The 23,788-nt window shown below is 52.4% G+C and overlaps 9 protein-coding genes across 9 annotated transcripts; 5 read left to right on the top strand and 4 right to left on the bottom strand.

The window, feature by feature from the left end:
• Positions 1 to 778: 778 nt before the first annotated feature.
• On the top strand, positions 779 to 3,250 carry POX_e06953 (ATP-binding cassette sub-family D member 2; the record flags this gene model as incomplete). The annotated part of the gene is made up of 1 exon (XM_050115766.1): positions 779 to 3,250. One exon carries the CDS (start codon positions 779 to 781, stop codon positions 3,248 to 3,250), a length of 2,472 nt encoding a protein of 823 aa, XP_049968226.1.
• Positions 3,251 to 4,087: 837 nt separating this feature from the next.
• POX_e06952 (uncharacterized protein) lies at positions 4,088 to 6,728 on the top strand (the record flags this gene model as incomplete). Its single annotated transcript, XM_050115765.1, has 4 exons — positions 4,088 to 4,289; positions 4,601 to 4,677; positions 4,775 to 4,946; positions 5,020 to 6,728. The coding sequence occupies 4 exons, from the start codon at positions 4,088 to 4,090 to the stop codon at positions 6,726 to 6,728; spliced, it is 2,160 nt and encodes a 719-aa protein (XP_049968225.1).
• Positions 6,729 to 7,223: 495 nt separating this feature from the next.
• POX_e06951 (uncharacterized protein) lies at positions 7,224 to 8,538 on the bottom strand (the record flags this gene model as incomplete). Its single annotated transcript, XM_050115764.1, has 3 exons — positions 7,224 to 8,110; positions 8,245 to 8,397; positions 8,475 to 8,538. The coding sequence occupies 3 exons, from the start codon at positions 8,536 to 8,538 to the stop codon at positions 7,224 to 7,226; spliced, it is 1,104 nt and encodes a 367-aa protein (XP_049968224.1).
• Positions 8,539 to 9,452: 914 nt separating this feature from the next.
• POX_e06950 (Lysine--tRNA ligase) lies at positions 9,453 to 11,622 on the bottom strand (the record flags this gene model as incomplete). The annotated part of the gene is made up of 5 exons (XM_050115763.1): positions 9,453 to 10,246; positions 10,318 to 10,746; positions 10,842 to 11,006; positions 11,065 to 11,345; positions 11,570 to 11,622. 5 exons carry the CDS (start codon positions 11,620 to 11,622, stop codon positions 9,453 to 9,455), a joined length of 1,722 nt encoding a protein of 573 aa, XP_049968223.1.
• Positions 11,623 to 11,967: 345 nt separating this feature from the next.
• On the top strand, positions 11,968 to 12,316 carry POX_e06949 (Mitochondrial import inner membrane translocase subunit tim10; the record flags this gene model as incomplete). Its single annotated transcript, XM_050115762.1, has 2 exons — positions 11,968 to 12,065; positions 12,142 to 12,316. The coding sequence occupies 2 exons, from the start codon at positions 11,968 to 11,970 to the stop codon at positions 12,314 to 12,316; spliced, it is 273 nt and encodes a 90-aa protein (XP_049968222.1).
• Positions 12,317 to 12,710: 394 nt separating this feature from the next.
• POX_e06948 (uncharacterized protein) lies at positions 12,711 to 15,267 on the bottom strand (the record flags this gene model as incomplete). Its single annotated transcript, XM_050115761.1, has 2 exons — positions 12,711 to 15,016; positions 15,075 to 15,267. The coding sequence occupies 2 exons, from the start codon at positions 15,265 to 15,267 to the stop codon at positions 12,711 to 12,713; spliced, it is 2,499 nt and encodes an 832-aa protein (XP_049968221.1).
• A 1,702-nt stretch (positions 15,268 to 16,969) lies between these two features.
• On the top strand, positions 16,970 to 18,500 carry POX_e06947 (uncharacterized protein; the record flags this gene model as incomplete). The annotated part of the gene is made up of 4 exons (XM_050115760.1): positions 16,970 to 17,090; positions 17,183 to 17,310; positions 17,406 to 18,197; positions 18,282 to 18,500. The coding sequence occupies 4 exons, from the start codon at positions 16,970 to 16,972 to the stop codon at positions 18,498 to 18,500; spliced, it is 1,260 nt and encodes a 419-aa protein (XP_049968220.1).
• Positions 18,501 to 20,211: 1,711 nt separating this feature from the next.
• Positions 20,212 to 20,925, top strand: POX_e06946 (uncharacterized protein; the record flags this gene model as incomplete). The annotated part of the gene is made up of 1 exon (XM_050115759.1): positions 20,212 to 20,925. The coding sequence occupies one exon, from the start codon at positions 20,212 to 20,214 to the stop codon at positions 20,923 to 20,925; it is 714 nt and encodes a 237-aa protein (XP_049968219.1).
• Positions 20,926 to 21,612: 687 nt separating this feature from the next.
• On the bottom strand, positions 21,613 to 23,278 carry POX_e06945 (Protein CSN12; the record flags this gene model as incomplete). Its single annotated transcript, XM_050115758.1, has 5 exons — positions 21,613 to 22,192; positions 22,245 to 22,306; positions 22,376 to 22,528; positions 22,589 to 22,661; positions 22,713 to 23,278. The coding sequence occupies 5 exons, from the start codon at positions 23,276 to 23,278 to the stop codon at positions 21,613 to 21,615; spliced, it is 1,434 nt and encodes a 477-aa protein (XP_049968218.1).
• Between the last annotated feature and the right edge of the window lie 510 nt (positions 23,279 to 23,788).

The raw sequence follows: 23,788 nt of genomic DNA, 5'->3' as shown, positions 1-23,788 counted from the left end.
AGACACCAACAATTCTGGGGAAATATAATAAGCGGCGCTTCGCGCCGCAAACAATACTACTATTCCTGTCTCCACATCTGTGCTAGATCCATCGCGGTTGTGCAGTTGAGCAGTTGACCGGCTTGGAGATTCTGTCAGTTCGGGTGAGGTAAGACTTGCATAGGCCGTTGAGCAACTCAACATTGAGAAAGTTCCACAGTCAAGTGCCCGACAAGATACCCCCAGTGAAATCCCGTATCCGATCGCACATCCAATGAACCACCAAGGAAGATCAGTAACTGACATGAGATCCTGGAGCACTGTTCTTTCAGCTTCCATAGGCTTAGGTCAATATCTAGTTTGATTTTGCTATTAGCTTGTACTTGCCTGTAAGGCTTAGTCGACTAGGTACTGTTCAGTCTATGTAACCGACCGGATGTATATCCCCATGCTCCAAAGATGTGACACTGTACGTAGACCGCCCTCAGCTAAGCTACGGGCATCATTCCCTTCCTGCTTCCTTACACGCATGGCAGGAACTGGAAAAACGGTATGTGACTGTGGAGCCGTTGGAGCTTTCCCCAGAGCACGTGCCGTCTCCGCAATCCCGAGGTTCACATGCAATGATGCAACCCGCCCTTCTGGTTGACAACCTGGTCTACCTCCACTCATCTTGATACCTACTCCTTCTATCTGTATCAAGAAGCTTGTGTCTCAGCTGACCCATGGCATTTCTCCTACCTGAATAGCCATCCAGGCTCGATGCTTCTGAGGACAGAGGCCAACACATTCTAAACAAATGGCCGCCCAGTCCACCCTCCGGCGCCAGGAGGACCCCCTCCTGGCACTCTATCTACACTACTCAGACATGCTGCGATCGCGACTCAAGCGAACGACACCTGTGACTCGACTGATCGCTATCATTACCATCTTGATCTCAATCATCGGCTCAAGCTATGGTGGATACAAATGGTTCCGTGAACGAGCGAAAGAGCGTGCCCAAGGCCGCCGCTTACTTCGGCGGAACTCAGGAATCAGAGGAAAAGATGGATCCCGTACAATATACGTTCCGTACAAGGATGAGAAGATTTCAAAAGTCCTGATTCATCCAACGAAGCCAACCACCTTTGACGCCCATCGGCGGCTGTTCCTGAACCCACCAGCGTCCGCTCGCGGCATGGAAGAGGGATCAACCGGCCAGATTCCTCCCCCGAAAACGAAGCCTGGACTCAATCTTGCCTTCCTCCATCAGTTTTTAAGCCTTGGAAGTATAATGGTTCCGCGATGGGGCAGTAAAGAGACTGGGTTGCTACTGAGTCATGGTGTCTTTTTGCTGCTCCGGACATACCTCTCCCTAATTGTGGCAAGACTAGACGGTGAAATTGTCCGAGATCTCGTTGCTGGTAAAGGAAAGGCGTTTCTCTGGGGAATCTTGAAATGGTGCGGGATTGGCACTCTTGCCTCCTACACCAACGCCATGATCAAATTCCTCCAGTCAAAGGTGTCGATCGCCTTCCGGACTCGTTTGACCAGATACATCCACGACTTGTACCTGACAGACAGCAAGAACTTTTACAAGTTGATGAATCTGGATGGTGGAATAGGTCAGGGACCAGACCAATTCATCACCCAAGATCTGACATTATTCTGTTCCGCTGCAGCGTCCCTATACTCTTCGCTGGGGAAACCCATGGTCGACTTGTTTGTCTTCAATTACCAGCTCTACCGGTCCCTTGGCCCTCTTGCATTGAGCGGGATTCTGACAGGATATTTCAGTACGGCGGTGGTACTTCGGAAGCTATCGCCGCCATTTGGGAAACTGAAAGCGGTGGAGGGTAAGAAGGAAGGTGACTTCAGAGGCTTGCACTCCAGGCTCTTGGCCAATGCCGAGGAGATATCTTTCTATGGCGGCGCGGACACAGAACGTGTCTTCCTCGTCAGAAGCTTCAAGGAGCTACAGCGTTGGATGGAAGGTATCTACAGTCTCAAGATTCGGTACAATATGCTGGAGGATATGATTTTGAAGTATTTGTGGTCTGCCTTCGGCTACCTGGTGACTTCTCTGCCCGTCTTCCTTCCTGCCTGGGGTGGCCTAGGTGGTGCCATGGAGCTGGCGGATTTACCGGAAGGGTTGAACCGGGAGCGAGGTCGAATGAAAGAGTTCATTACCAACAAACGCCTCATGCTGTCTTTGGCCGACGCAGGTGGTCGCATGATGTACAGCATCAAGGATATCTCAGAGCTTGCGGGATACACTTCCCGAGTGTACAGTCTGATTGCAACCTTGCACCGGGTTCATGCCAACGCTTACCATCCTTCCCGCGGCTCACACCCGGAGCTATACTCGCTCGCAGATGCCCAAGGGACCACGCATAACGGCTTTGACGGTGTTCGACTTGAACAGGTCCCTATTGTTGCGCCTTCTTTGTATCCTATGGGCGGTGATGAGCTTATCGAGTCACTGTCGTTCATCGTCCATGCCGGCGATCATCTCCTCATTTCAGGGCCCAATGGCGTTGGCAAGTCTGCGATTGCGAGAATCATGGCTGGCCTGTGGCCTGTCTATCGGGGTCTTGTTAGCCGACCGCGACCGATCGGACTTGATGGAATCATGTTCCTTCCCCAGCGGCCTTATCTGAGCGTGGGCACTTTACGTGACCAAGTCATTTACCCCCACACGGAGATCGATATGCGTGAAGCTGGGGAGACCGACTCAAACCTCCAGAAGATTCTTGATGCAGTTCATCTGGGCTATCTGCCGCAACGTGAAGGTGGCTGGGATGCCCGGAAGGAATGGAAGGATGTATTCAGTGGCGGCGAGAAACAACGCATGGCCATGGCTCGTCTCTTCTATCACGAGCCTCGTTACGCATTCATCGACGAAGGTACGTCCGCAGTGTCTTCGGACGTTGAAGGTATCCTGTACGAGCGAGCAAAGGAACGTGGTATCACCCTCATCACCATCTCGACCCGTGCTTCATTGAAAAAGTACCATACCTTCAACCTCACCGTTGGTCTCGGGGAAGAGGGAGAGCTTTGGGAATTCGAGCGAATCGGCACCGAGAAAGAAAAACTTGGAGTTGAGAAGGAGCTCCAGGAGCTCCGCAGGCGACTGGACGAGGTAGACGGGTTGAAGAAGCGTCGCGCAGAAATAGAGTCTGAACTGTCCAAAGTCTGGACCCACGAAGGGGAAATTGCGCCACCACCTTACCAAAAAGAGGAAGTGAAGCTGCCAGGTGGCGCTGATACAACAGCTTCTGTGAATGAATAAGCTGGCCATGAAATCCATGCCCTTCTCAGAACCCCCAAATGATTGTCCCTCTACACTTGGGGTATACCTTGAGTATTTGCCCCATACATAGCGAAGTTTGGTTGTTTTTTTTTTCTTTTTGGTTTTATCACGATCCGTTTCTTGAGGCGCTCGCCTGCATACTTTAAGATTCAGTACTTGCATGGTCAGAGATATTTGACTAGTGGTATGGTTCAGTGATTGGTTCGCCTGCTTTGCCATATACATACAGTAGGTGACTTATTTCGTGTAATGCATGCCTATACCTGTCATGGATGGAATGTCATCTAACAGTTTGGTGTACTCTGTCACAATACTGTAGGTTAACTCGAAGCCAAGGGACACATTATGCCCGAAAAACTGGGTAAGACGCGATCGCATTCTAAACTATCAATTGGAAGTCGGCCCTAAGTCCCTGCTCAGTGAACGGTCTTACCCGGGCCTAACCTGCGGACCTTCGACGCTTCGGGTGGACCCCAAGGTGCCCGTTTACGGGCGTCACGTTCCTTTTTTGTCTGACTGAACGCCTCGTGGCAGTACACCGCCTGCCCTATATGGGCATTTCCATCGCGCCTCCCTGTCTGATGCTCCTTGGAGAACCACGTGACCTAGAATCAATGTTTGTTCCTTTGATTCATTGACGACGGTCATCTGGTTTCATGTTTCTTATTATTACTTTTCTCACGAAGACATTCGGTGAACTGAGGTCGCAGGATCGCAACTACAAGTCCGTGCCTCTGGACGCTCAAGGATCGAAGGGGCACATTAGCCCCGCCTCCTATTGAGCCTGGCTCCTGCCATCTCATTTGATAACCCAACATGGCGAGCGGGAGTGAGACGTATGAAGACCCAAATCGGGTCGTGATTCCCGTTGATGACTCTAAAAGTGATGGGGATAAGGCCAGGTGGCCCGTGAACAATACAGATTCTCGATGGATTTATCGAATGCGTGACGACGAGAGTTGGCGCATAGGCCTTGCCGAGATGTGGGTAGAAAAGCAGATGGGAATTCAAGAGGAAGGTAAGAGGGCAACAGTCATGCATCTATTCATATGTCAGATTCTGTGCCTGCTTGCTTTCATGGCGACTTGGCTGTTTGAGCAAGATGTAGGGAGCCGAACACAGCACTGTACCCTGTGTTCTTTTTTCCAGCCTCGTTCCCTACTTGCAGAAAATTGGCAGACCTTGTATCCGATCTAACCCCATTGATGCTCATATCATGGGCCGTAATTTTTTTTGATGTCCAGACCTAATTGCTTAGGTGCAGATTTTCTGTGTTCACTTTGCAGCTGAGGGTCGCAAAAGCTAATCGCCTTCGTATCTCTCCCACAGGTGTGACATACATCCTAGAAAAGCTTCCCAAGGGATACGGTCTTATGGATCGCCCAAGAGGAACAGATCAGAAGATGGTATGTTTTTCAGGTCTTGGAACCGACGCATTTGTTTTCACTAGCGTAGAACCCTTTGGATACTTATGAAGCCAGCATCTGCTGACACTGCGTGTAGCGGGATAGCTTTCTCTTTGGACATCCCAGTGGAAGATACTTTCAGTCTCGGGTCACTTTCTTTCTTCACTTCTACTGGTTGATGACCGATCGAGCCCAACCGTGTGAGTGCAAGCTCTGTGCGAGAGTGCAGTCGAGCTCTAAGCCGCTCTCGGAATTCAAACCAAGGAAACGTAGGTCCATTTGTTCTCATTCCGGTCGAGTCTCGTGGCTTTTGAGTTCGAGAGTGCTCATCTATCTTGCTAGGCCGTACCAAGGCAGAAATGGAGGCCGATCGACTCAAAGCTTTGGGCAACGAGCAGGCTATCGTGAGCCCGAAGCCCCCATCTCGAGCCCCTCGAGCCCCTCGAGATTTCCGAGACCCTCGAGACCTACCGGGGGATGTGGAGGGCCCCGACTATTGGAAAATTCATGTCATGGACCTGAAGGAGAAAGGGACGATTGATGAGGAGATCAACCACCCACTAAATCTCGACTGGGTTCTGACCCATGACTACCTCAAGGATTATTTCGTCCGCCTTCCCCTCCAACCTGCTTTTGTCCCTCGGGTTGGTGAGGTTGTGCTTTTCACCTACTCGCTTGAAGGCAGACTGGAAACAAACACCGAAACGAACATTGTAGAGATGCGCGCGGAGGATGGCCGCTGGCTTGGTATGCCGCAGTGGCGTGCGGGCGTTGTCACGCAAGTTTCTGAGGAAGAGTCTAGCTTTCTGGACATTGTTCAAGATACCAAGAAAAGGCAGCCAGTCTCCTATTCAGGGTTTCGTGTGGAGACGCTTCCCGATCCTCTGGCCGACGACAAGTCGTATTCCCTGCACTACAGATACGTCCCGCTCAAATGCATCAAGCCTTTCGGCTCTTTTGAGCGCTGGCTCTGGCCCACGCCCCGCGAGCAGCTGCACCCATCTATCGAAAACGCAATGACCACTATGGCGTCTTACAGCTTACTGCACAAAGTTCGGTTTCAAGGCACTTGGCCAAATGCGCGAATCAGCTGCAAGGGGATCTACATTGGACCGGAATTGCTCGCTGTCAAGGACACGGTGCGCTTGAAGCCCTTTGGGATGAAGGCCGAAGATATGGAAAGTAGTCATGGCGAATTGAAGCCCGGCCTTGAGCCTCCCACCAACGACGTGATGGTCATTGAGGCTATCTGGCTGCAGCTCGAAGACTGTGACGCGGACCCCAAGAGCGAGCAGCTGGCCAGAAAGATCGTTCCCTTCATTGCTGGCAAGGTGTACACGCGCGATCCTCATCGGCTGAACCGAGTCATGCCCTTTGATCCGGATCCACTGGAGAAACTCACCCCCCAGGAGGTCGACGATGCGTTCCAACAGGTGGGGATGCGTGTATACGGCCGCTGGTATCGTGTTGCAGCAGGAAAAATTTGCGTTGTTACCCCCGGCATGATTCTGGGCCGATGCTACGAACCGGAAGCCACGCACTTACACTTTGGGACCTTTGACCTGGACTATGATCTCCACGGTGTTCTCAGCGGTAGACGCTATTCCGTTCAGGTAGACCCACGCATTCCCGCCGGGCTGGAGTTTTTCTGGAGTGACAACCGGGTCGAGACTCTCGGTCTGGCCACCATGAACGGTGTTGACGTTGGGCCAGCCGCTGACCAGCGTGATGACCCTGTGCGCTGGCAGGCGATCCTTCGTATCCTCAGTGGTAGCACCTCCGAGTCCGATTATCGCTCCGCAGATCTAGGGATCGCCAAGAATGGCCCGAGTCTCGGCCGTGCGCGCGCGAAGAAAACATTCAGCGCAGTCAGCAAGAATAGCAAGCTTGTCAGTACCGGGCTTGGTGCGGTGACGGAGAATGAGGATAGCGGCGAGGGCCCGGCCAACACGGCAGATAGCGACCCATCTGAGATGGATCTCTCAGAGAGTGAATTGATGGCCCCAATTCCATTCCGCGAGCAGAGCGATGGCCCAGAGTATCTGCCATGAAAATGTACAAGCGATCGACTCTCCGCCTTGATTCCCCCAGCCCTGATTTCTTCTTATGTCCGCTGGGGGCCTTTTTATACATGCCTTTTCTCCCCTCTGTTCAGAGGGTTGCTGCTGATGGGGGGGGGGGGGGGGGGAGGAGGACAATGATTTCTCTTTGTGGCTTGTTTTTCGCATATCCGGCTGACATTAGCGACATGCCTTCTTGGAACTTTCCCTATCTACAGGATATTTGATAGCCCATGAACTTTTGCTTCTATGGTTGTCTGGTGAACGGCGTTTTTAGGCTAGCGTGACTGGGGTTCTCATGTGTTGCTAATTTGATTTTATGTTCTTTCCACGCGCGAGGACGTCCGGGATTGGTTACTGGTTTCCCTCAGCGCGAGAATAACAATGGATTTGAATGTGTGTTAGGCGTACGTACGATCCACTGCTCCTTATTTTGCAAGATCGATCCCTCTGTGGTGAATCATCTGATTTACACGTAGCCTGAAGTCAAGCCCGACTCTCTTCATCATAATTCTTCGCAACCACTCCTCGCGCAAACTCGGCAAACGTCAATCCCTCCTGCACCTCCTCGTCCAGATTGGGCTGGGTGAAGACGGCCAAGGTATTCCGCGCAATGCGCTGTTTCCCACCCACCACACGCGCACCCTTGACGAAATGCGGCACGGCACGGAACTTTCCTCTGGTGATCAACTGCAAGGCCTCCCCGGTCTGGAAAGCGAGGCAGTCCTTGGGGATGTTGACTTTGACGACCTCTCCGGTTCGGGAGCGGATATAAAGACCCGCCGCCGGGTCCGGAGACTGAGGCAGCTCGGGGAGCGCCGTGGTGGGAGTTGGGTCCGGGATGGGAAGCGTGGCTGCTTCATCGAGGAACATGGCTGAGGTGAGACCGGTCAGACAGCCGTGGTCGACGTGTGTGGCACACCAGTCGTCGTCCTCGTCCTCGTCCTTGTTTTCCGTCGAGGAGGCAGGACCATTGGTTGCTGGGAAGTAGTGCAAGAGGCGTGCCTTGGTGGTCAGACTGGTCTTGACGACGTGTGTCAGGTAGCCGGGCTTGTAGCCCTCGATGTTGGCTTCGGCGAAGCGATCGCATGCCTGGGCCACGAGCGCAGCGGTATCGATGATGAGAGTGCAGAGCGCCTCCACGCTGGGTCGGAAACTGGGCAGCTTGCGCTCTGGCGGCCAGATGTTTGGCGCTGTGTATTGTGGCAGATCAGGAAACCCATCTGCTGGGGCACTTTGCAGGGATGGATCCTGGTAGAAGGCACAATTGACATAATACGAGCCTTTGAGAGTGTCAAAGGTGCCGGATTTCAAAGTCTCTTTGCCGCATGACCAGCCGACGAGATATTTGGACTCGGGACTCTCCAGAGATTCTGCTCGGTTGACGATTAGTTTCTACGGATCATCTCATCTTCCCTTCTTTTCTTTCGTTCTTGCTTTTTGGTTTTTTTTTTTTTCTCTTTCTCTCTTTCCGCAGAACTGTGCAACGAAATTGAAGATCACTGACCTAGGTCCGACGACGGAAGTGCGGCAAGATAGGATGCATGCGAAAGGGCTTGCGCACGAAGTTGAATGAATCGCTCCGGGAGATCCTTAACGATGATGATCCCTAGGGACGAGGGACCAAAGGCCTCGGTGAGAGTGTCGAATGACACGGTCCCTAACAAGAGGAATGAACTTCTCCGCCACGACGATCTTCACCATGCAGGGGATATTGCCGAGGTTCGATTTACTCACCATCTTGCAATTCCTTCAAGCTCACCGTGACCGCCTGAGCGACCGGGACTTGTTTACTGGCCATGAGGTGCAAAGGAGGTGGGACAATCCAGGAAAAGCAGGAGTGGGAGGTTCCAGATGAGGCGCGATGGGGGGAAAAGAAAAAGAAAAGGTGAACGTGGATGAGTATGGGGCCTTCGAGATTCGCCCCGCGGATGAATAGACTCAACCTACCCGACTGGCGTGCCCAGCACAACTGAATCAACTCATTTCAGATCCAAGCACCGTCGAGCGTGGAAAACTGCAACCTGAAGCCAACCGACGAATCACAAAGGTAAACGTTACGAAACAAAAAGAGAATCACGATAGGGCTTTGGAGTCGCGAAGTTCCTAAACGGCTAGTGATGGGCGAGAGACCGACGGAACCCACTCAATCCGAGCCAAATATATCCTCCAAAACGTCCATTCAGCAGGAGTTCTGTTAGCGGCCGATGTTGATGTGACTTCAGGTGTTGGCTTTCTGGAGTGGCCTACCTAGTGGGACAACATGTTGAAGAATATTCATAAAAAGAGTAAAACATCACGATCTTCTACTAACTTCAGGTATAGCTTGTAAATTGGGCGTAAATACTAGTTGTCAACCACCCACCATATACTAAACACCATATTTTCAAAACTATAACCTCTATCGCCAGTCCTGATTGCCTACCTATCATGTGAGATTGGCACCACTAGCTCTCGGTACCTAGTTAGGTAGTACTAGTAGGTACCTAAGTAGACTCTAGCCACTGCCCAGGTTCCCAGGATATTCAACATAACGTAAATGTACCGAATGGACGAGGGCAAAAGATGCATCCGTCCATATAAATGTAGCGGGTGACATTTCTATTACATTCTCAAATCTATCGTACAGTATTCTCCAGACGGGGGAGGGGGGGGAAGTGGATACGAAAATTAAAAGGACAAAGAGGTGAGAACCTAGACAGTTCTCCATTTCAATCAATTCCCAGTCTTCTCTCCCTCGTGATCCGCCTCAGAAGACGGGGCCGGGGACCGTCTCGTCACAGCTCGCAAAGTACCAAACGGCAAAACATCGCCGATGCGTTTCGCTCCAGTAAACAGCATCACTAACCGATCCACGCCGCAGCCCCAGCCGCCGGTTGCGGGAAGTCCCCATTCCAGCGCCTCGAGGTAATTCTCATCCACCTCAGCAGGCTCGTCGGAGCCTTTGCTGTATCGGACCTGATCCTCAAATTTGCGGCGCTGCTCAAAGGGAGAGTTTTCCTCTTCGTAGGTGTTGACCACTTCTTTGCCTTGGATGAAAAGCTCACCGCGCGCAGCGACGACTTGCTTGGCGGTGGGGTGGATAAAGGATTTGGACAGTGGTGAAAGGCATTCGGGCGGGTGGATGATGAACGTGGGATCGTTGCAGAGAGGTTCTAGGTACGTGGCACAGAGTTCATCGAGAAGGCGCGGCAGGGTTGGATTCGTCGGGAGGGGAAGGGAGAGGTCGTGGAAGAGAGAGTGCAGCTGGATCACTGCCTCTGGAGAGGCAAGATCAGGAAGTGTGCGTTGGATCTGGGCCTCAATGCCCGTGATGAAGTCGATCCGACGGAAGGGAGTGCGGAAGTCGGCCGTCGTGGGATTCAATGTGCCCGCTACATTGAGGGCCTCGATATGCTTGGCCATGCCGGATAACAACTTCTCGGTGGTGGCCATCAAGTCCTCCAGGTTGGCGTAGGCATGATAGAATTCGCACGTTGTGAACTCTGGATTATGTGTCTTGTCGATGCCTTGCCAAAGGGTTAGCAGATGCGGAGAGGAAGAGGCCACCGGAAGAAGTCATTCTGGGTAGTAATTGTACCTTCGTTTCGAAATGATGCACCAATCTCAAAGACCTTGTCAAATCCGCCCACGACCAGTCGCTTCAGCCATAGCTCCGGTGCAATCCGCAACGACAACACCCGATCGGGAAATTCGGTGGCCACCGTATTGAATGGCCGAGCGATGGCTCCCCCGGCGCCGGCGCTAATGATCGGAGTGCTCACTTCCATGAAGGACCGGTCGAGGAAGAATTGGCGCAGATATTGAATGAGTGCTGCCCGGGCGCGAATGATGTCGGCCGCGGTGGGATCAACCATGAACTGGACATGGCGAGGATAAGGTGAGGTCTCATGGTGTGCATGATCATGGACAGGCACATCGTGCAGACATGGTGAAAGCAGCTGCGGCAGTGCTGTCGCGTCGATGGTCAATTCACCACGACCCGTTCGATGCGGTCGTCCAGTGACGGCTGCCGAAAAAGAGTCGGCTGTTAGCTGAAGAACTACAAAAGCCGGAAAGGGAAGCTTCGGAGTCACCCAGGCAGTAGGATAACCGCACACATACAGAATGCATCACCACGGCGCAAAAGCCGGTAGAATTTCTTGAACTCGGGACCCTCGACGTCTCCGAGCTGTCGCTTATTGCACATCACTTGGACTTTATGGCCATCTTGCACGAGATCGAAGAAAATCAATTTGCTCCCAGCGAGCCTATATGTACGGATCCTACCTAGCTAATCTAAGTACAATGGCACTGGGTCACGCGGCCGGAAGACAAGACGACCTACCAGAAACCACAACTGAGTCTTCCTCTACTGATTCATTTTCCTTCAAATAAGCGTAGCGAGTGCGGAAGTCGGCGCAACTGAGAGTACGCGAGTCTACTGCAAGCCGAGGATACGGATCGGCACAAGCATTGCGAATCTCTTGCACTCGTTCCTGAAACGCCTTCTCCGGCGAAGCGCTTGAGCTGGCGAAACGAATCACCCGAGGGTGCAGCCGTGGCTGTGTTAGTGGTGCCAATCCCGATGGATGGGAGGCAGGAAATTCGGAAACACGCGATCTTGCACTGCATCAAGTCAGCTTGGAATGTCCAATGCACAAGACTGGACAGTAAAAAGTGATGATGGCATATTATAATCAGGAATTGAGTTCCGGTTCGTTCATATGTCTCGAAAGACATCAACTGCAGCGGTTCTGAAGCAGAGGGGATAATCTCATCATAATAAATGCAAAAACATGGGAGCCGCAATGACAGAAAAAAAGGTAAAAAAGGGTTCGAGAAAAGCTTACCGGCTGGCTAGACGTCCAAGGCCTCTCACGGCCCGAAGGCGAATTGCATGCATGAAGAGCAAACGTGTTTCACTCACATTGCGTGAATGAAAGAAAGAAGGAAAGGAAGAAAAGTGCAGCCGCAGGAAATGGTGGAAGAAAACTCGGCGCGGGCGGAGAGAGCAGTGGAAAGTGGTCCGAGCTCTCAGACCTTCCGCAGCATCGAGGGACTTCCAATTCCGTTGCGTCAACCATCAACTCGTCGCAATCCCATTTCACAGACCCATCTAGTTACTTGTGAGTTATTCTCGGCCATCGCAAGCATTCATCATACTCTGTTAACTCCCAGATGACATCTGATGTGATGCTGATACCGGTACTGAACAGCCTCCCCCCAAAACACCTCACTCACCATCACAATGTCGTTCCTCTTCGGTGGCCAGCCCAAGATGAGCTCCGAGCAGAAGATTGCCGCGGCCGAGACTGAAGTTGAGATGATCTCGGACATGTTCACTCGGTAAGAAGAGATCATTCTAGTCATCTGCGCCCTCTGGTTGAAATGAAATTCGTCTAATGGAGCAATCCGACGGCAGTCTTTCCGAGTCCTGCTCCAAGAAGTGTATCCCGGCCGATTACCGCGAGGGTGACCTCAACAAGGGCGAGTCTGTGTGCTTGGACCGTTGCGTAGCCAAGTTCTTCGATGTCAACATCAAGGTCAGCGAGAAGATGCAGCAGGGTGCTGGCGCCGGCATGGGTATGGGCGCTTAGAGGACCAGCGGGATATTTCATCAGATTCAGGAGATGGTGAAAGAAGCTGGGATCGCTATCGCACAAGAAAGAAAAGAAAAAGAGCACTGAGCACGTCAGTGCCGATGACTCTGCCTGAAATGAACGTGTCGTGTGTCTCGAGTCGGACTTGACGTTCACCCGCCAGTCCTTGGGTCCGGCAGCCATGAAGCAAGGTCCGGAGCCTGGTAGGGTTTGAACAAAGTCGGCATTATATCACCCCAAATCACTGTGTTTTTTTCTTTCGATCGGCGTGGAGCGCCGACGGCTATGTACATGTACAATATGGAAATGGATTGAACTGGTTTACAATGGGAAGCCCAGACGTGGAACCAGCCACATCCGATTAATGACCACCTCGGCGATAACATCATGCTCACTGAACCATAAAGCCCATGGACCGCAGTAACCGAATGGGCCACGACGCGCTATGTTCTTCCTCACCCTGCAACAGACCCTGAAATCGGGACTCCACATTCTCGATGTGGCGTTCAAAATCGCTCAAACCTTCTTCCACATCTTCAACCTTTGATTCGAGGACATGGAGCTCATAATCCAACTTAGCACCGAGCAGCTCCACACGCTTCACACTATCGTTGAGATGGTCGTGCGCGTCGGTGACAATATCTGTAGATCGTTCCCGCAGTCGCTGATAGTCACCATAGCGATCTAAGTAGATGGCATTGAGCTCCTCATGGCGTTCATAGAGAATCTGGTTGAGGCCATCAACGGAGTCGACCTGACGCTCAACCCACGGCACAGTGCGCTCACCAAGATCGAGAATCCGAGTACTAGAAAGGCGCGCGTCAGACGCAAGCATGTCTTCCTGTGCGATGGCGTCTTCGAGCACTGCGGTGTGTGTGAATGATCGGGGCGGGCTGGAAGAATCCCAGGTAAGGATGACTTCCTCAACATTACTGAAAGACAGGTGGCGCGCACAACGGATGTCTAACCGCTGGTCTTCAATCTCAATTGCGCGAAGTTCTTCGCAGCTTTGCGGTCGTCGGAGAGCCATCATGGCCAGATTTGAGCTGGCATCCGCCCGGTCCTGCCCTCTCTCGCTGGACGCCGCAGTAGATCGACTCCTGACCCGTTCCATCTCCGAGTCTTCATCGATTGTGGCAATTGGCTGCAGGCCACCCACTTGATCTGCATGTTCAACTTGCTCTTCTTCCCCCAAAGGCGAAGGCGTCTTCTCAATGTGAATCTCTGGAGGCTTGATATCAGTGGTAGGCCCACCCGTGGCAGACGGGGCGGCCTTCTGCTCAGCTTCAGGGTGGGCCTTGTGTTCCACAATCGGCGAGTCAGCCAAACGTTTGAGCTCCAGTTTCGGTTTTGAAAAAGAGCCTTCCGTGTCACTGTCAATCTGCGGCTGATAGGCAATATCATGGGTCACGTCCGTTGCTTCACGGGCTTGTTTGTAATGGTTTGAACGCAGGCCAGGTAGCCCGACAGCGTCCTTGAACCGCCCCAGACCAGCTCGGGCATCGGAGACCCTACTACTCATACCCCTTTTCCGGTGCTCCTTCTCTTCGGCCATGGGCGATTCCGCCGGCTTTGCTTGTCTCTCGAAACCTGTAGGCGTGCGTTCAGCGTGTAGCTCCTCCGCAGAATGTTTCTTTCGACTGGTCCACACATATCCCCCTTGGTCGTCTGCAGTAAAGACCACGTCTGCGCCATTTTTGGACGTAAAATCGGTATCCGTATTGCCTTTGGGCGATTTTCCGAGCCACAGCCATTTCGCTCTGGACCCGTACACACGTTGGACAAAATTGTCAAGATCGAGGGTTTCGATGTCGGCAATCCCGCCTTTTTCACGACCGCGTACCATCCCCATGACCATCTCGCCACCCTGTCCACTCAATTCCGTCATCGTCGACTTGATCGCATCTGTCCAGCCTTCCGCATTGGCGGCTTTACTGGTGGCACGGTGCAACCGGTCGAGGGTACGTCGGTCCAGTCGGCGGGTTCTCGGTATTTTTTGTGACTTTTGGAAACTGCCAATTCCTCTCTTGAGATTGTCAATGTCAAATGCGTCTTTTGCCACAGGCGCACCGTATGCATGCAGCCGATTGCGAGCCCCGAGTAATGTTCCTAGCAGTGCAGCAACGCTTGTTGGCCCAAGAGCGCCATCGCTGGGCTCAACGTTGTACAGATCGGTACCGATGTCCGCCCACCAATCGCCGATAGCCTTCTCGGTGACGTCGCAAAGCAGGCCGTCAATGTACTCGGGCGTCAGCTTATCAAACACCATCAAAGCGATCTGACACTGCCTCACCAGCTCCGTCACCGCCTTGTAGAAGTCGATTCGCTCACTCGTGCGGTAAAGCTGGTAGAACTTGGCCTTTGTGGCTGCTGAGGGGTATTGTAGCTTCAAGCCCGCGCGACCAGCGCACCCGAGCCGTTTCAGGTCCTCATTCACAATGAAATCGTCACGGTGCTTTTTGATATCACCCTCGGGGACCGGAATGATCGTCAAGGCGGAGGCGAATGTACCAAGGTCGGTGATCATGATCGTGCCGAGCTGCGTCTCCTTCCTGCGGGCACAGCATTGTTCCACGGCATCAAAGTACATGCGCAGCCGAGGTGACCATGTCGACTCATCTGTTGGCACACTGAGTACTCCCACGTAGATTCGGTGTGAGAGCTCTCCAGTGTAAGTCGCGATCACAAGGTCGGATGCTGTCGTGAGCAGGCCCACTGCTCTACAATGTAGATCTCGTAGCCTGCAACGTCTCACGGCGATGCAGTACATCCGTTGATGGGTCTTCTTCGAGATACCGCAGAGAAACGGGGTCTGTGAAAACGATTCTCTGGTGAGCTTGCGTTCGTGGACGGCCTGCCGTCGCGGCGGGGCTGATTCGTATATTCTCGTTGGCTTTGGCGGGATCGCGGTTACCGTCCAGCGGTGCGGGCGAAGTTGCAGTTTGCATTGGAGGACTGTGATATTTTGATTATCTCTGCCCTATTGAAGTTGCCTGTACGGTTCTGCAGAGCGTCAGGCCAAAGTACCGTGGACGGACCTGCTTCGGACAAGCCTCATCACCTACCTAGGATTGCTAGGCTGATGGAGTACGCACCTTTTGCAATCGATCAGGCTGAGCTCTTGCACATGCAGCCCGAAAGACGCGTCTGGAGCATCTTTCGTTTTTTGCAATGCGCCCAAGGTTGCTTAAAGAAGGCAAATTGTGGAATGTACTCAGTCTGCTCAGTCGACTGATCTACTGATCACACCCAACATACTGACCGACTCTGGCGGGCAGAATCCGCGACGTCACTGTGAGCGGTGTGAAACTGATAAACTTCGGATCAACTCACAAGTCACGAGCTTCAAGGGGAACAGCGAATTGTTAATAAATTACAAGGAAGCTGCGCTCTCAACTCGTATCATCTGCATGATCTCTAGTCTTAACGGCATACGTAGGCAGACAAGGGGAACGGACTGATACAAGGGCATACGAGGAGCGACTCGTCGCGCCAAGCCACCGTCAAGGCGATCGAGAGGTTTCAGATAATGTGTCGGGAGCTCATTAAGGGGAGTAAACTATTCACATGATAGAGCATCTCTCTACTGTTTTCTCTTCTCTAAAGGCCACCTACATGGGTGACAACGATAGTGAAAAGAAGACCAAGGCGGTTCTCATGATAAGGACACGCCCTGACATGAGATCCAGAGCAAACCCGATGATATTAAACCAAGAGGCTTGGGCAACTTTGTTTGTTCAAAAATTCCTGACCGATCCGAAGACCAGGCAGAGTGGTCAATAGGTAGTTTTCAACCAGCAAAAACACGATCTCGGATGTCTCCTCACTGATACGTGTAAAGCCCGTGCACTAGGATGGGAAAGGAAAGAAAAAAGAGGAGGAAACGAAGTGGAGGGGCCGAGATATTTATACCCACTCTCCGGTGCTAGCGTAAGCGAGAGTGGGGCCACCCCCTGCATCAAGTCAGGTGATTGGGCCGCATCTTGCCCGCCGACAAGAATAAAGGGTGATTCCACGACGAATGACACCTGATTGTAGCTAACCGTGGAAAGGACCAGTTGGACGAGCCGCCCAGTTGTGATGCAGATGAGCAGCAAGACTTATCTAACCATGACACCTCGAGGAATGCTCCGTCACTCTAGTGGGAGATAGACACATATGCAGCCACGTCCCACTCGCGAGAGAGACTTGCACCAGTAGTTGACATAGTTGACAGTTATGAGCAGCCTCTACTGGCAGCACTCAGATCCAGATTAATACTAGTATTTGATTTGATCCGCACTGCTACTGTTCCGTACGGAATGTAGAGAGTTCAGTGTTGCGGGAGGGGACTTTCTGGTCACGTGTATATGTCGTAAGAGCGGGCGATCGCTGTCAGAACCGTCCAAAGCCGGGCTTCAGGCGATTGTTCGGGGCGGGTTCAACCGCTCACGCTACCTTAGTACTTACACCTGTTACTCACTTCACCTAGTGCATCTGGACTTGTGACTTATCATTGATCCTCAAGATTACCACAAATCTCAATCGACAAAGCTCTTTCGTCTTCACTCAGCTTCCCCTCTATGACACTGTGATGCCAGGGTGGGCGGTTACCTGACCTTCTCCGCACCTAGTACTCCGCGGAGCCCGAGCCCGAGCTCGAGTGCCGCCATGGACCTGGTCCAAAAAGAGCACGACCGACTTTTGAAGAAGTTGAGGTCATCACAGGGAATCACAAATGTGCAAAACACGATTGATATCTTGCAGTCAGCCCGGGATGCGATTGCAGCTGGTGAGTCAAGACTGGGGTCACTGAAGCTCACCCGGGAGAGCATCCTGAGCGGGGAAGTGCCCGTCACTGATTCCACTTGCTTTGCTACATAGATCCCAACCAGGCGGCCGTTACTCTGGCAAAGCTTCAGAATCCCGTCAAAACCTCTTTCAACGCCATCAATGACAGCCTGAAAGAAACCCATGGCAGTCTTAACAAGTACACTAAGTCTCTTGACAAGGTACCGTGACCGCCTGCTGGTCAAGGAGGGCTTTGGTCCAATCTGAATCCCTCCGCCACCCTGATGTCGTGAGCCGATCGGATGCTAACTCAAAGTCTTTTGACTTGAAGCTCTTCAAGGATAGACCTCTCCCGAGTACTGAACATGATGCCCTCTCTCAACGAGATCAACTCATTAATCGCGCCATCGCCATGCACCTGCTGCGGGAAGGGCAATTCTCCGTTGCGGCGAGTTTCCTATCAGAGATTGCCGAGAAAAAGACTCGGATAGCAAGCAGTGACCGCACCTCAGCCTCTCCTGAACCGACAAGCCTGCTGAATCTTGATGAAGTGCCCTCTGCCGAAATTCGCAAAGAATTTGCCTCTATGTATTACATTCTTTCCCAGCTCAAAGAACGACGCAACCTCCTTCCCGCGATTGAATGGGCCCGGGAGAATCGAGAGGCGCTGGAAGCTCGTGGCAGCAACTTGGAGTTTGAGCTGTGTCGCTTGCAATATGTCTGGCTTTATCATGGCGAGTCTGATACGCCGAATGCAACTCCCGACCAAACTCGGAGAAATCAAACCGCGGCCATCGCGTATGCCAGGCAGGAGTTCCCTGCCTTCCACACACGCTACCAGCGGGAAATCAACCAGCTGATGGGTGCAATGGCATTTTGCCCGAATTTATCCGCCTCGCCATATGCGGCAATCTTTAATAACCCATCCGCATGGGAGGATGTGGCACAATTTTTCACCCGTGAGTTCTGCTCGCTACTCGGTTTGTCGGCGGATTCGCCGCTGTACATTGCCGCGACTGCCGGTGCGATCGCACTGCCGACGCTCCTGAAGCTCCAAACAATCATGAAAGCAAAGCGAACCGAGTGGACGAGTGAGAACGAGCTTCCGGTAGGTTCCTGGCCCGGTTGAACCGCACTTTGGTCACGGTCAGAGTATGACCAGAAACATAACTGACATCTATTCAATCACCAGGTGGAAATCCCGCTGCCCCCATCGTACCTATTCCACTCGATCTTCGTCTGCCCCGTCTCAAAAGAGCAGGCCACCGACGAGAATCCACCAATGATGATGCCTTGTGGGCACGTCATCGCCGAGGAGTCCTTGAAACGACTCAGCAAAGGTAGCCGATTCAAATGTCCTTACTGTCCGAACGAGAGTCACATGAAGGATGCGCGGAAAGTTTTCCTGTGACGAGCAGGCTCGTCTGGGATAATACTTGGGCGTGCTCGATGATCATCGGTGGTTCATTTCCGTGTGATTATTTCTCTTTTGGCGTTCGGGGGGCTTGGTCACTGGCGTTTCGTCCAACGACACTCTGGCGATCCTATTCTTTTCCTTCTTTTTTTTAGTAATCACACTTTGATCGATTTGTTTTTAGGCGGGTGTGTGGTATTTGTGCTTGACGTAGGTTGCCCCCGCAGGATATGCTTCCTACTCCGCTCAGAGAAAGGCCAATGTCACGTGGCTGGCACAGTCAGTAGGCTGGCGCAGTATACCTCGCAATATCCAAAGATCTCCGGCCTCAGGCATCATGCTGTTCCTTCTCAGAAGCAGTCGTCTAGTCCAGACGCAACTGCTGCCGATGCCACGCCTTAGAGTTGCTTATTATACGCAACATAATATGAACATCCGCGAACATCCCAGGCACCCGCCCGGCGCTCTATTCAAAGAGCCCGGATCTGCTCCAAACTGGGTTCTCTCGTCAACCCGTCGGTTGAGAACCCTATCTGGCGGCACGAGAAAGCGCATTGACTACGGTGTCGGACAGTTTGATGGAGCTGCGCTGCCCTGTGCCTTGGTCAAGCATCGTTTTCCATTTCCCCTCGGCTCCACTTAGCCACTTAGCGCAATCCCTTTCTCTCTGGCTGAATCGGCTGACTGGCTGTCGCCTTCGAGTGGGATTCGACACGTCTCACTGAAGGTAGGGCGGGTCGTGGACGGAAGATTTAACTGGTCCACGCAGAAGACGCTACTTGCGACTAGTGATTCTCGTGACCACGCGCTCATTTGGCGATGCTTTCCCGCCCGCACCATCGCCAGCTGTACGCGTTTCAAAACATGTCATGACGCGTCGAGGATGTTTCAACCTGCCCAATGTGGCTATATTGCGGACACGATGATCAGTCACGGTATTTGCCGTAGAAGAGGCCCTCTGACATACATGTGATGAATATTTGTTTTGCAAAGGATGAGATCGCATCTGCAAGACGCTAACCAATACTCTACACAGACGAGACCTAGCTCTAACAGACAAACTCAATGGCTTGTCATACCGCCTGGAATCGTGCTTCAGTACAGCACTTTACTAACCGCTAAGAGTTTGTTTCTTGCCTGCCATGTTCCACTGATTTCGCCAGACACTCCACAAGCCGAGCCCAATGGGAGTCGCATACATAACTGCTTCAGTCCCCCCTGAGTTGTTGCGCGATTCATATTCTACTGTACATATCTGCAGTAATACTACAGACCAAGCCTGAACCTCGGCACTTTTAATTCTCTCATTCTCAGGTGCTTGGCTCGAGATCAATCACACCTGTGCGCATGTATCATGGACGATAGACTTCTCAAACGAGCTATGCTCTCAAGGAGGCCAGCTCCTGCGGCTGTATCAGGACCTCATGCCTGTTTCTCTCGATATCGAGCAGCCAAGGCCTCGGTGGTGCGGTCGAGGCGGATGCGACAAAGCTCAAGCTCGGCAAGCTCTAGACGTCTAGAACGGAGGAGACCTATGGCTCCACCAAATGTATCGTGAGTGAAGTTTGCGTCTATTGTGCTCGCACCGTTGTCGCGAACCTTGTCTTAGTCCAGTTCTGCGACACACCAGGCCAATTGGCCAAAGAAAGGGCTTTGCTAACTTATTCCAAACAGAAGCCCTACCAGATCTCCATCCTCACCCATCGTAATGCTTCGTGTCGGCCCTCAACAGCGCCTTTTCGCCGCGCACGAGTCCATTCTCAGCGCCTCCCCCATCTTCGCGGCCCAATGCTCCTCTCAACTCCCTAGTCCCCCTCCCCCCTCCCATCCACACATCACCACCCCCAGTAAACGCATCGATCTACCCGATGAAAACGCAGAAGTCCTCTCCTGCGTCCTGGAGTACCTGTACAAAGGCGACTATACGCCGCGCCTGCAGCACAACCCCACGACGGGGGCGTGGACGCTCGCCAACGACACTCTCCCCACTTCATGCACGATGGTCCCCTCCGTCGCGAGCGCAACGGCAAATCTCTCCACTTGCGCCGTCATCTGGCACCATGCCGCGGACGGACCCGTCCTGCGCGATACGGCAGTGTACTGCGCGGCACTCGCATATAAACTCCCCTCGTTGGCGCGTCTAGCTCTACGCAAGCAGGGTCTCCAGATGGGAATCCCCTGCCGGACGATCCTGTCGAGTGCGCGATTTGCCTATGCGCATACGCCCGAGACGGAGTCCAGACTGCGGGCGCATTATCTTGCGCTGATCATACGGTGTCGGGGCACGTTTAAGCGGAGCGGAACGATGCAAGTCGAGATGGAGAAGGGAGGACGCTTGTTTTTTGATTTGTTTGTTGCAATGTGTAATCATATGGTGAGTCTGCAGGATTCCACGGGTGGTACTTTGAGGGGCCTGCAATAGAGGGGGGCGTGGGCTTGTCTGAGTCAAGAGTGGTCGGAATTAAAGAGGCTGATCCGTTTCTCATAGGACGACGTGTATCCATCCGCCATGTCGGTTTGTAGTTCAGCCATGCCGGAGTCCCGACACATTGCCAAGTAAAATGGAGCTACAGTGGGACCACAGTCGAGAGGAGTAGGGGTCTTACAAGGGCTTTTTGTACTGTACATGGTACTTTGGAACGTGACGAAACTTAGGATCTTTCGGTCGGTGGGGGTTTGTATATTATTGTTACTCGGGAATAAGTATACATTGGTGCTGCTTGCTATCAATGCTGAACAGTGGCAGGCTTTTCATTGACCTGGGTAGGCGAGGGCCTCGTTCATGGCCTATGTAAGGATGAGGTGGGTTCATGCCATAAGCCATATCAATGTGAAGTTCTTTCTAGCCATGGACATGGTCAACGGGACACTGGTCCCTTGGAGAGGCTCTTCCGATCAAACTCACATCAGACAAGGACTATAGTCTGATGAGCATAGGTGATGGCGTAGTTTGACTCTGACGTAAATATCATAGTCGTGGTATAGGATGCGTCAGCATAAAATAAGCATCCTCGTCGTGAGAGGGACCGAGTCAGAGTGAGAGAATTGATTTCAGGGAGTGTTGGCTCATGGGCTCGTTTGCAAGCCCGCCCAAACAGGCCGGGTTCACCTAGACACCAGTCCCCGGGAACGCGGTGTTGTTCTTGCTCAATACAACCATGCCACGTTCTCGGGCAATGTAGCCCTTCATCAGACCCTGGAAGCAAGCAAAAATACGATGAGTGACGGCTCTCACAACTTGTCCCTCTAGAATGTGCTGAGCACTGACCTTGTAGATGAGATTGGCCAACAGGCACTCTACCTCATCAATATCCACTCTCGTGCGACTCGTGGCATGGGTCCCAATTCGCAGCGCCGCCGCAAATTCAGCCACTGGTATCCGAGTTCGCCGAATGGGAGGCTGACCGTCCTTGGGCTCTTCAAACCCACCAGCAGTGAAGACTTTGCGGAAAAGATTACGTAGTGCAATGTCCCGTCCACGCTCTAATGGCAAATAGATACGTCGCTTCACAAACTCAGCTTCTCCGGCAGCCATGGCCTCGTCAAAGCCCACAAGATCGCCCTTGCGGATGCATGTAGACAGGGGTCTAAACAGCTGCTCAAGGCGCGGGAAAGGTGCAAGTAACGGTTTGCTAGGAAGAGTATGAGTAGTCACCATGTGACATGGGATCAGGTATGTGAGAATTAACCTAGGTGCTAGAGTCAGCCATGTATTAATGTGGATATATAACCCGATCTTACTCTTTGTTCTTGTACGCATCCCGATGGCACATTTTCCAGGCGGCGGTCAAATGCTCCTCAGCCTATTCGAGAGCCAGTGTCTTCTTGTCAGTATGATAGTCCCGTTCTCTGTTTAATTTGGACTGCAGTACCTGAATGTATTGTTCATCAAGGAAGTGAATGACCCCAAGGTAGTACTTGAATGTGACGACATGCGATTTCGGGAACGCGTCAAGAGGAGGCAGCTCATGGGATTGCGCATTGATTGCGCGAAGTAAGTTCTTGGTGAGTCCTACAGAGTTGATCTGAACCTAGTCAGTAATGGGACAAAGTGCAAAGCACTGGACCCGAGTGTGCGAATTTACCTTGAAGTAGGTTTTGAAAAGGAGATTGGTGGTCTCGTAGATGCCCCATTTCCGAGACTCTTCGATCGGCGCACTGAACAGATCAGCATAAGCGCCTAGAATGTGCCTTGGGTTTGCCACTCACCGGTCACTCAAACAAAGGGTGAACATTCGATTGATGATTCGGGCAGCCTCCTCCAGGTTGGCATTCTTTTCAACATCTACGGAGAGGTCGTCTTGGAAGTCAAAGCCCGAGGATCCCCGCGCCGCGACTTCCAAATCCGCCTTGATCGCAAAGGTTCGCAGGAACTTGCCGACCGTATACAAACAAGGCAGTGTCCAAGCAGGGAGACCGTTTGATCCAGCGTAGCCTTTGATCAGAGCATTGGCCAGCTTTTTCCACGCGGTGAAGATCTCAACCGCACTGGATCCGGGGGTTCCATCCTCGTACTCTAGCAGCTCCCCCACTGCTCCCCAATATGCCGTGAATATGTCGACCCAGATCGCTTGTTCGGGCTTAGGTAGCCTAAAGTCTTTTCCCCAGCAGAAGTGCGTTTTGATGTCCTTGTCTGGGTGGTGAGCATTTGTGTTTTTGTAGAATGATCTTAGGCGTTGCGGGTTGCTTGCAGTCGCGATTGGTGTTAAGATTGCAGCTAGAGCGGGACCAGAAGCAATGCTGTAAGCATGTTGAAAATCGGAAGCCAACTGCATCATTCCCCCTCACCGATGGCAGTTCGAAGTTTCTGTATTCTTGCGAAACGTCTGGGAAGGCTCGGATGATACGCAAGGGCACCCGTTGATAGCGTGGAAGGCTTTCAAATGGAGTTCGACACGACTTCAACAAGTGGATTGATCTCCAGTCGCGGGACAGACACTGGAGCTTAACGGGAGTGGGGTACTTAATGTGGCGGTGTCCGTTCGTGTGGCTGAGGTGAGTCTCCGAGGACTCACTGAATGTGGCGAATGCAGTGGCTTCCTATCTGGGTTAGCGTTGATCAAGTGCCTCCACTCGCTTAGCCGAAGGGCGGTAGCCCTAACCACATTGCAACACAATCTGTGAATTCTCTCCCGACGGCACCACTAACGACTCAACCACCACAGCGACAATCACAGTACGTATCGTATCCACATGAAAACCTGAGAGACCATTGCTAACAGCTGCCGAACAGATGGGTAAGTGCGGAATTTTTCGATGCTTTGGCGATTTCCTCGGTGCGACTT

This window comes from Penicillium oxalicum, chromosome V, assembly GCF_001723175.1.
Source record: "Penicillium oxalicum strain HP7-1 chromosome V, whole genome shotgun sequence".
In the NCBI taxonomy this organism is placed as follows: Eukaryota; Fungi; Ascomycota; class Eurotiomycetes; order Eurotiales; family Aspergillaceae; genus Penicillium; species Penicillium oxalicum.
The sequence above is the reverse complement of the archived record's forward strand: the minus strand, read 5'-3'. Positions and strand labels throughout refer to the sequence as shown.